Source organism: Oratosquilla oratoria, chromosome 3 (assembly GCF_046742065.1).
Source record: "Oratosquilla oratoria isolate Oo_2021 chromosome 3, ASM4674206v1, whole genome shotgun sequence".
In the NCBI taxonomy this organism is placed as follows: Eukaryota; Metazoa; Arthropoda; class Malacostraca; order Stomatopoda; family Squillidae; genus Oratosquilla; species Oratosquilla oratoria.
Genome location: NC_134779.1, coordinates 46,638,048 through 46,649,748, shown reverse-complemented (window position 1 = coordinate 46,649,748; position 11,701 = coordinate 46,638,048). Strand labels below are relative to the sequence as shown.

The following is an 11,701-nucleotide window of genomic DNA, read 5'->3' as shown; positions in this document are numbered from 1 at the left end:
CCCCTCCCCTCTCCCTCCCCCCTCTTCCCCTTCTTATCTTCCCTTTCTCCTCTCTCTCTCTCCTCTCCCTTCATCCCCTCTCTTTTCTCTCACCCCTCTCTCATCCTCCTATCTGAGCCTATTCCCCACATCGGTCTCTCATGACCACTGCTCTCTTTTTCCCTCTCTTTTTCCTTTTCCCATTCACCAATCTCTTCATTACGATTCCCGCCGCCTCTCCCTCACTCCTCTTCCCTCTCTCTCTTCCCTGTCTGTCTCTTTTTCTCTCTTGTTTTTCCCTGTTTCTCTCCTTCTCCCTTTCTCCCTTTTCCATTTCCTCTTTCCCTGTTCTACTTCCTCTCTTTCTCCTCCTCTTCCTCTCTCCCCTCTCCCCTCTCTCCCTCATTTGCTCTTTTCCTCGTCCTCCCTCTCTTCCTCTCCCTTTCTCCCTCCACTTCTCCCCCTCCTCTTCTTTTACTGCTCCCTCTCCCTGTTAAATACTCCCTTTCTCTCCCTCTCTCTCCCTCTCTCCCCCTCTCTCCATCTCTCTCCATTCTTCCTCTCCCGACGAGGACTCTAGCCGGGGCAAACCGTCCCCGACTCATAGTCTCCGAGGGGGAGCCTAACTTGCACGTGGCCCCATCCGTTACGCACACTCAAACAAGCAGACGGTCATGCACATATAACGTATACACATATCCACACACACACACACACACACACACACACACACACACACACACACACACACACACACACACACACACACACACACACACACACACACACACGCACGCAAGCAAGCAAACACACGTCTCGACAGAGACTGCAGCAGATCCGAGGTGAATACATGGCGTAGTGGTAACGTTCGCGGCCATCACTACGGCGGTCCAGGTTCGAATGCCGCCCAGGGCTGAAATAATCTCAGGGAAATAGCTGTCGATCACGAGTCCAACACGTGATCCAAGACCATGGTGAATCACACACACACACACACACACACACACACACACACACACACACACACACACACACACACACACACACACACACACACACACACACACACGTGCGCACGCTCGTACGCACACACGCACACACACACACACACGCGCGCGCACACACACACACACACACACACACACACACATTTAAATAGAAAATTTTCTTCTGATTTTCGTGAGTTTAGTCGATTATTCCAGTTGTCGCCAGGTGATTTTATTCATCTGAGGGAAACCCCCAAAGGGTTGATATTTCAAGATAAATCTTTAATAAACAAGGCGTAAAACCCTTTTTTATTTTAGATGTGTGGATATCGTAATATGAAATATATTCTTACAATTTTCTTTGTTAATTTTTTTTCCTATTTTCAATTATAGTTTATTTCACTTTAATCACCTTTATTATAATCCAGTTTAGTTTAATTCAACTTGACATAATCTAATCGAATTTCAGTTTATTTCATTTTTAATTCTATTTTTTGCTAAAATAGTTTTCCTCGATTGGTGACGGGTTTTGGACAGGGAGCGGTTTTAGTTTATCTTATATGGTCCAATCTTGATAAAGTTGCTTTTCATAGAAAATTTAGATTCCATCATTTGAATGCTAATAAAACATTTATACGTCCAAGCTTATAAAAGTCATTTTTTGTATCAATCTTAATGGTCCAGAGTGGAAAAGTTGCGTATCAACGATGATGTCAGTAAAGATGTTGAATCATCACGAAATTCAAAGTAATCCAAAGATGATTTTCATAACCATTTTGATAGTTAAAGAACTCAAATTTTGAGAGAAGAAAGCTGTTTAGTGACGATGTCCAAGAGGACGTTGAAACGAACATCACGAAGTTTTTGCACAAGGTCATCAACTGAAATTCTATCCTCGGGATTGTAAGTCATTGCCCTTGCGATAAGAAGTGAAATTTCCTCATTTTGATCTTCCTGGGCGATAAGAGAAGCCAACAGATAACCGATCGAGTACACATCACTTGCAGAAGAAGTTCCTCGTCCCTTGAAAAGCTCGGGAGCAATGTGAGGAAAAGTGATGTGACCGGTTCTGTTCTTGCTGTAAACGCCCTTGCCGATTCGAACGGCGCTTCCGAAGTCGATGAGAGTTGCGTCCCAAAGGTCGCAGTTCCTCTTCACGACAATGTTATCCTGTTTTAGGTCGTTATGAGTCCAGCCACGAAGATGAATGAGGCGAACGCTCTCTGCGACTTGAAAAACGATATCGACAGCCTGATATTTTGAGAGCTGTCTTCGATGAATCATTTTGTACAGAGAGCGTCCCCCGCAGCTGGTGATCACAGTGACTGGGTTTCTGCCTACGCCGAAAAGAGTCGGGACACGAGGAACTCCTGACAACGCTGCCAGAGCCTCGGCCTCGCGAACCATGGCGGGCAGAAACCTTCTCTTCTTGTAGATTTTCGCCACCGCTCTCCTGTCCCCCGCTTGAAGAAGGTAGACCTTGGAAAAGGTTCCTTCGCCGTGACGTCGGCCGTTCTTCAGAAGTCTCTTGAGGACTTCGCTCTCAATCCAAGTCAGTTCAGGTGGTTTCTCCATTGTTGTGCCGAAGAAAAAAAATTCCCAATTCTTAATCAAATTCCGGTCCAGGTCCATCTTTGTCATGACTCGTTAGCTCGAGCTTAGATTAGCTCCAAAATACGAGCACGAATATTAAGGCGAGTTCGTGTATACAATACACGATACGACATTAAAGACGATCATGTAAGGCAAATATTATTCATTTATCACACACACACACACACACACACACACACACACACACACACACACACACACACAAATACGTGCGGGTGTATGTGTGCCTTGTAATTGGTAAATGTACGTGTATAAATACATACACATATAGTCGGTTCAATGGCGCAGTAGTAGCGTTCGCAACCACTAGCCCAATGGTCCGAGTTCGTATCGCGCCCAGGATTGAAGTATCAGTATCGCTGCGCTGCGAGCCGTTACTCCAACTCTTCGGCTTGGAATTGGCTGTGTGTGTGTGTGTGTGTGTGTGTGTGTGTGTGTGTGTGTGTGTGTGTGTGTGTGTGTGTGTGTGTGTGTGTGTGTGTGTGTGTGTGTTGCGTCACAGCATTACCCATAGATCGGACATCAATGAGCTCTAATCTGAGAGGGTAACAGCTGTCGATCACGAGTCCAGCACGTGATCCAAGTTCATGGTGAATCACATACTACATACATACATACATACATACATACATACATACATACATACATACATACATACATACATACATACATACATACATACATACATACATACATACATACATACTCGTGTATACCCACCTACATATATGGATGCATATTTGTTTAATAAACCCTCCCATGGAGTGCATCTAATATCTAAAATTATGCATAGTAAACAAACTAGAAACTGCTAGTCCTGATGCGCGAGCAACAATCGAAATTTCATGTTTGAGAAAAAGGCGCTGATAATTAAAGAAGAAAAAAAAATCGCGTCCGATTTAGAAGAAAAAAAATCATAAAACGATGGGAGGCTGATTGGAGTCTGATTAGTGAATGGCTGGAGAATGATTAGCGAATGAATAGCATCACGTCAGGTTCAGAGAAAAATATACAACAATGGGAAGCTGACTGGATACTGATTGGGGCCTGATTGGAAACTGATTAGGGAGTGATTGGAGCGTGATTAGGAGAATCTTGAGCGATGTGCTGCATTTCAGAGAGGCACTGAAGCTGATGGACAACGGCCATTGTCCAGAGTCACCGGTTTAATCCGGAACAAGGCGCCGGAAATTCTGGACACTCGGCTTGGCAACGGTGGAGTTGTATGATGAGCCTTGTCCATTTTCAACCATTATGTCGCCCACTTTGTACGCCATAATGGCGGCTCGGTTTCGAATTCATCAATTTTGTAATTTCGTCAACGTCGTCCTCGTTATTTTTTTTTTTTTGTTAGAGTTGTCAACGCAGCTGTCGACGTGTCCTAACTGTCGACGTGGTCGTGGCCGTTATCGTTGTCGTCGTTATTGGCGTTGTCCTTGTCGTTACTGTTGTTGTCGCTGTCGTTTTTGTTGTCCTCGTAGTCGCAGTCAGCGTCGTCGTTATCGTTACTGTTGCCATTGACATTGTCGTTGTCGTTGTTGTCTTTGTCGTGGCTATCGTTATCATTGTCCTTGTCCTTGTCCTTGTCCTTGTCCTTGTCCTTGTCCTTGTCCTTGTCGTCATTGCCGTCCGCATCAACAATTCTACCATCTTTGTTATTTTTATACCATAATCGTGTATTTGAGGTTTTACATACGGTTATCAGTGTCGTCTAGGTCATCGGCATCATACTTAACCCATTCAACTCCGATGACAAGATGTCTTGTCATTTGGTCAAATAAAACAAAAAATCATAAAACACCAAAATGTTTGATCAAACACAAGAAAAATATGACGTCAATCCTCGCTTCGCTCGCAGCGAAGCGAGGACTGACGTCATATTTTTTCTGGTGTTTGATCAAACATTTTGGTGTTTTATGATTTTTTGTTTTATTTGACCAAATGACAAGACATCTTGTCATCGGAGTTGAGTGGGTTAATGTCATCTTCATTCATATCTGGTCTGTGTCGTCACCATGGTCAATATAGTTCTCCTCTTCTGTATCGTTATAACTAGTTAGATTGTCGTTCTCCGTTCGAATAAAATAGTCTGAAGTCAGCCATAACTAAACATGAATAATGTACAACAGTGAATCCCAAACTTGGGAGCCCTCATCCTAACGGCGGAAGCAAAGGAAGCTTCTTGGGTGAAGACATAAGCGATTACTGTATCGCAAATGAATAGATAAATCATCCGATATCTATACCTCTCTTTGGAATTCACGGAATCTTATCACATCTACGTGGGTTTTGATGCCTTTGATTTTTTCTTTATGAAGCGGCCTTGCTGTGGATGTGCTGTGTCTTGCGACACTGCTTGTGACCCAGGGCAGTGGACAGGATGCAAGGATGACCCGTCATCCAGGAGGTGCCAAGATAGGAGGGAGGGTGGAGGGGAGTGGAATATATGGAAAATGAAATGGGTGGGAGTGTTTTCTATGCCTTTTTCTTTTTGGCTACCCCCCGTGTAAGGGGGAAAAAGCCTATGGTATATGCATGTATGTAAGGTATCACTATATACGCATATGAAGATTTTTCTATACTTCGATTTTAAAGATGGAGGATCGATGGGCACAGGAGTAGGAGGAGGAGGAGGAGGAGGAGGAGGGGTGCATGCACTTACAGTATGGTGGGGGTAGGAAAGGACACGGAGCCAAAAACTTAGGGGAACCGAAGTGATTTATACCTTATGTCAAAGCAGCTGAGAGGTTAATCGTTCCCTGATTCTCCTTATGGGACCACCTGTTTGATACTTGTTCTCTCTTCAGTTTAATAAAGTCGTGTGACGCTTATTATCAAAAGTCACAGAAGGAATTTCTCCCCCCCGTCCCTGGTGACACTTAATCCTTTGCTTTATCGTCATTCATCTTGGCGGCACCTGTTTTGATAGCAAAGAGATTAAGATAAATTCTATTGAGTCCTATGGTGATATATACGGTGTGTGTGTGTGTTTGTGTGTGTGTGTGTGTGTGTGTGTGTGTGTGTGTGTGTGTGTGTGTGTGTGTGTGTGTGTGTGTGTGTGTGTGTGTGTGTGTGTGTGTGTGTGTGTGTGTGTGTGTGTGTGTGTGTGTGCGCGTGTGCGTGCCGGCACGTTTGTGTGTGCCGGCGCGTTTGTGTGTGTACGAATGGATTAGTGTATATGTATGCACGTATGTGTATGTATGTATGTATGTATGCATGTATGTATATACAGTATGTATATATATGTGTATGTATTTACGTAGATATGTTTACCTTGTCCAGTTTACTTGCACTCCACTTTGGCGAGTTTTTCGTTCAAAAGATAACCATCGGAAGCGGGTGCGTCACCCTCTCATCAGCCTCTCTTTTAATATGCGCTGACAGTTTAGCTGAAATATGACGCATTAACTAGCCATCAACTAGCTCCCCCTACTCATTCCTTGTACGTGATTACACGACATACCTGCGGGGTTCTGCTTCCCTACTACCAAGTTTTTGAGTTTCCTCCTTTTTGTCGCAAAAGCACTTCGTTCACGTCTTCGTCGTGAGTGGCTTCCGCGTCGAGTTACCTCGTAAACGGGACCGTCGCTTATGTTTTGCTGTTTTGACGACTTGAAGATCCGACCCGCCGCAGAAGCTGTGTCGTTTCTGTGTCACATTAGTGAGATCAGGTGTCATATCTTCGTTTTATAAGGACGTCTCAAGCCCGGTTCGGGCGCTATTTGAATAAAATTACGTGGCGAAATCAAGGACAAAATATATTGTTTATTTCCTGGACCGGAGGATATCGAGATATTCTTCATTAAAAACTCATATTCTAAGAGGGGACCTTTTAAACCAAACAAATTTCTATATATACTATCGGTTTGAAGGTGTTAAATAGATGTGGTGCCTACGCCGCGAGACGCTTAGTTAACGCCAAAGTCGGCTTTGCTTTGTAACGTCAAGAGGCTAGTGGGAGCCCTGAGAATATATATCGATGAAGGGCCCTTCCACTCGTTAGGAAGGACCGAGAGAATATACTTTTTTCCAAGCTTCTCAACCTGTCATGTTCTTCTACGCTGGATAGAATCTTTGTTGGTAGCCATGATAATGAAGCTTTCTGTTTGCAACTAAAATGCATATTCGATTATGTTATCAGTTTTCTAAAGTTTGAATTTCCTCTGAACTGAATAAAATCGTTTGGTGGTAGCAAGGCCAAAATCACTACCATTGTCAGTTGTCCCTAAACTGTTAATCATGTGTTACTTTCAAGTACGCACATTGAACGATTCTTCTTTCCATGTCAACACCAGACGCCAGAGTAAGTCTAAGGGTCCCCTAACCATTTCCACCCAATCTTCATTTCACATATCACATCTGATCTCGTATATCGCGTCATACCTCGTAACTTGCCTCTTATCTGGCAAGATTTATTTCATATCTGTCACAAGACATTAATCCTTTCAACACGGAGAGGTACACCTCAGATTTTTTTTCTGCTTAAAACCAGATAATTCTTCTTAGCAGGGAAGCAAACTAAGAACAAACTGGGGTCTCGACCAAGAAAGATCTTTCAACTGGGGGCTGCCTAAGTGCTGAATAAAATTCTTTGATTTTAGGACAAAATTGATGTTGAAAAATTGCGTCACCGAAATGAAGGAAGTAACTCATCGTACGCGTCACATTTCGTCTTGCACTTGGCTTGCATCTCTCTGGCACCTCGTCTGTATCCCGCCCACGCCTCCGTCCCGACTTCTAGGGTGGTGTTTACCAGCACCTTATAATTATAATGACAGGAACATAAATACATGTGTGTGTGTGTATGTGTGTGTGTGTGTGTGTGTGTGTGTGTGTGTGTGTGTGTGTGTGTGTGTGTGTGCATGCGTGTGTGTGTGTGTGTGTGTGTGTGTGTGTGTGTGTGTGTGTGTGTGTGTGTGTGTGTGTGTGTGTGTGTGTGTGGGTGTGCATGCGTGTGCATGTGTGTGAATATGTGTGCATATGGATGCATGTGTGTGCATATGGATGCATGTGTATGTGCATGGGGGTGGTGATGGTCATAATATTCCCCATAGATTGGTCTACATACGAGCTTTCATCAGGGGAAAGTATTAGTATCTAAGACTGGAGAGAATTACGCTTAATCTGTACACAAATACAGATAGAGTAGAGGAAGAAATGGGGTACAAGAACGACAGGGTTTAGTGTTTACAAGCGCATCTTTAGAAAAGTGTGTGGCAGAACTCTAGACAGAGACAGTAAGAAAAATCATAAAAGGTGGCGAAATAATCTTCATGGGGACAGAAGCGGTGATGAATTATCGGTGATAATAGCTACCTACGACAGAAAAAGAAAAAGAGTAGCTTTAGACAAGGGTTCCCAAGGATATCAATAAAACGGCCTGACGGCAGGTGAACTGAAAGTAAGCCTAGCGCTTGGTACGGAAAAGACTAAAAGAGATGAATTATGACCCTTTTGCTAACGAGAATTTGCCACTGGTATAAATAAAACAACCTAACAACAGCAAAATAAAAAGATAAATGTCACACGATATGGTAGAGGTTACACTAGTGAAAGAATACTACAGGGATGGTTGAAGACAGATGGTCGTGCTATTCATGGATCTGGAAAAAGTATATGACAGACTGGACAGGAGTGCAATGTGGAAGGTTATGAAGATAAACGAGGTAAGGGGGGAACATGATGAATACGGAGAAAAAAACGTATACGAGGAGAAGGGTGAGTGAGGGAGGGTATGTTGAGGAGGTACGGTTGACCCAGGGATGTGTTGTGTCGCTATAGTTGTCTTCAGGTGCGTCTACGTAAGTCTACATTGTGTGACATGCTGGACTAAAGATTTTGGGAATTTGAGGACGTAAACCAGCTTAAACATGGGCCAAGGATCACGCAGAGCATAGTTTCGTTCAAGTTGTCCCATCTTGGCGACTTGGATGAACGTGACCTTATGCAACTTCCTCATCGAACAAGGGTCTAAACTTCCGCAGTTAATATTTTTAGTCCTCCGGTCTTATACACTCAAGGTTTCAAGTTCGTGTTTATCTGCAGGTTCAGAAAGTTTGAAGACAGATAAAAAATACCAGTTAGACCCCTCTCTTTCTCTCTCTCTTTCTCTTTCTCTCTCTCTCTCTCTCTCTCTCTCTCTCTCTCTCTCTCTCTCTCTCTCTCTCTCTCTCTCTCTCTCTCTCTCTCTCTCTCTCTTTCTGTATCTGTCTGTCTGTCTGTTTCTCTTCATTTTTTGTTTGCTTCTTGTTTCTTCTTCTTCTTCTTCTCCTTCTTCTTTTTCTTCTTCCATTTATTCTTCTTTTTCTTCTTCCATTTATTCTTCTTCCATTTCTTCTTTTTTCTTCTTTTTCTTCTTCTTCTTCTTCTTCTTCTTCTTCTTCTTCTTCTTCTTCTTCTTCTTCTTCTTCTTCTTCTTCTTCTTCTTCTTCTTCTTCTTCTTCCTCTTCTTCCCCTTCCTCCTCTTCTTCCTCTTCTTCCTCTTCTTCCCCTTCTTCCTCTTCTTCCTCTTCTTGTTCTTCCTTATCCTACCGCTCCTCCTCCTCCTGCTCCTCCTCCTCCTCCTCCTCCTCCTCCTCCTCCTCCTCCTCCTCCACCTAATCCTCTCTCTCTTCTATCGCCTCTCTCTCCTCCTCTTCCTTCTTATCCTCCTTATACTGCTCCTCCTCCTCTCCTCCTCCACCTCCTCCTCTCCTCTTCTACCTCCTCTCTTTCGTCCTCTTCCTTCTTATCCTCCTTATCCTACTACTCCTCCTTGTCTTCTTTTCTCTCCTTTTCCTCCTTTACCTCTTCCTCTTTTTTCTTATTTTCCTCCTCTTCTATTCCTCCTTTTCCCCTAAGTCCTAGTCCATTTTATCGTCATCATCCTCTCCCGCTTCCTCCTCCTCCAGTTCCCCTCTTCTTCCTTTTCCTCTTTCTCATCCTCCTTTTTTGCCTTATCTCCTCCTTTTCTCCCTCGTGCCCACCTCCCCTCCTCTTCTCCCCATTTCCCGCCCTTCCTCCTCCCTCCTCTTCATTGTCCTCCTCCTCCTCCTCCCCTCCTTCTATTCTTATTATTCCTTTCTTTCATTTCCTTGTCTTCCTCTTTATCTTCTTATTTTTTTCCCTCGCCTTTCATTTTTCTATCACTTCTCCTCATTTACTTCCTCATCTTTTCCTTGTTTTGATTCTTCCCTCTTTATCTTCTCCATCCACCTTTTCTTCTTTCTTCTCCTTTCCTCTTGATTTTATTCTTCTTCTCTTATTCCTCTTCCCCTTTCTTGCCTTCCTCCTCCTCCTGCTCTACTATTCTTTCTTCTCCTCCCAACCTTCCCTTTCTATTTCTTACTTTCCTTTCCTCTCGTGTCTTTCTCTTTCCTTTTTTCAAATTACTTTTTGTCCTCTCTTTACTCCTCCATTCCATTTTCTTAATCTACACTTTCTTTTTTCGATGCTTTTCTGTTCTCTCTTCCCATCCTCCTTTTCTCTTCCCCGTTTTCTCTCTCTTCTACGCTTTCTCATTCTCTCTCCAACTCCTCTATACCATATACCCCCGTCGCTCTTTCCCCATTGTACTTCCCCGATTACCAATCCACATTCTTCCTCCTCCTCCTCCTCCTCCTCCTCCTCCTCCTCCTCCTCCTCCTCCTCCTCTTCCTCTTCCTCTTTTCCCCTTCTCCTCTCCCCTCTTCCCTTCTACTCTCCCCTCTCCTTTCCGCCCCTCTTTCCCTCCCTCCCCATCGCTGTTTCCCCATTGTACTTCCCCGATTACCAATCCACTTTCTTCCTCCTCCTCCTCCTCCTCTTTTCCCCTTCTCATCTCCCCTCTTCCCTTCTCCTCTCCCCTCTTCCCTTCTCCTCTCCCCTCTCCTTCCCTCCCTCTCCATCCTCCCTCTCCTTCTTGCCTTCCCTCTCCCTCCTCCTTCTTCTCCCCTTCCCCATCCATCTACCTGCTTCCTTCATCTTCCTTCCCCTCCTCCTTTATTCTCCCTTTCATCTCTCCCTTCCTTTCTTCGTCCCCTTCCCTCTCTCCTCATCTTCCTCCCTCCCATTCTTCTTCCCACTTTCACCTTTTCTGAGACCACATCCCATTTATCCCCGTTTCACCTGCCACTCCCCTTTACGTATATTCCTCTCACGTTTCCTTGCGCATCCCATGGGACCTCTCACGGCGTCTCGTTCCTCACGAGATGTCTCCCCTGTGCTCCCAAAGATCCTCCGTAGTCCTCCCACATTCATTTAGAATCCCCCATTCCTTCCCCCATTATCCCATTCAAGAACCTCAATTCCCACAACCCTCGTGGTATGGGGATCACTTCCCATTTTCTGACAGTGAGTTACGTCATCGGCCGTTTTCTGATATTTGGCACCGCGGGTGCCAATGTGGCACGGGTGCCTCCCATTTTCTCCTTTCCGGCGAACTTCCTTACGTTTTCTTTATGAGCGCTCTCGAATTCCTTCCAGTTTCTTTATCACCGTTTTCTCTTCTGGTTTCAACAGCAATTCTTCCCATTTTCTCTTAAAAGTGAGTCGATGTTTTGTTCTCTACAGTTTGTAAAAATGTTTACCGTTTTCTTTTACTCAACTGCATCAACGCTTTCAATGCGGTGATGCATTTTATGTTTTTTTTCTGGCCAAGAGAAGGCGATTTTATTCACTCTCGATCGTTTGATGATCCACTGTCGCTTTATCTCGATAAAATTATCTGTACTTAGACAGAATAAAATCAATAACGGATGCGTCCGTCTCAGTGTTTTTTTCTTTTCTTTTTTGTGTGTGTACGAAGCACATTTCTACTACATTTTCTTTTCGTTCCGATTTTTTATCTATATATCTGAATACAATTATATATCTGAATACAATTTAGTTCAAATTTTATTTGCTTAAAAATTTAGATCCCTTCAGTAGTCATGTGTTTTAAGAGTTCTATTTTATCATTATTTTCTTTTTAACACTAGGCGACTCTGTTCAGCTGAGGAGATGTACGGTAGAAAATCGACTGTTATTAGCCAGAACGAAATCCAAAATTTACGTCTTGTGACTCGTGTGTATCCAGTCCTAACTACTACTGGTGGCTGTCACATCAGTTGGGATGAAGGTGATTTATTCATTTATCTATTACTATTATTATTTTCTTTCTTTTT

General features: G+C 43.7%; 1 protein-coding gene across 1 annotated transcript; it reads right to left on the bottom strand.

The window, feature by feature from the left end:
- Nucleotides 1–1,757: 1,757 nt before the first annotated feature.
- LOC143018077 (uncharacterized) lies at nt 1,758–2,540 on the bottom strand. The gene has a single exon (XM_076173176.1). The coding sequence runs from the start codon at nt 2,538–2,540 to the stop codon at nt 1,758–1,760; it is 783 nt and encodes a 260-aa protein (XP_076029291.1).
- Between the last annotated feature and the right edge of the window lie 9,161 nt (nt 2,541–11,701).

What these genes read in the sequence shown, in the direction of transcription:
- LOC143018077 (XM_076173176.1), bottom strand. Translation starts at nt 2,540, where the DNA reads ATGGAGAAACCACCTGAACTGACTTGGATTGAGAGCGAAGTCCTCAAG.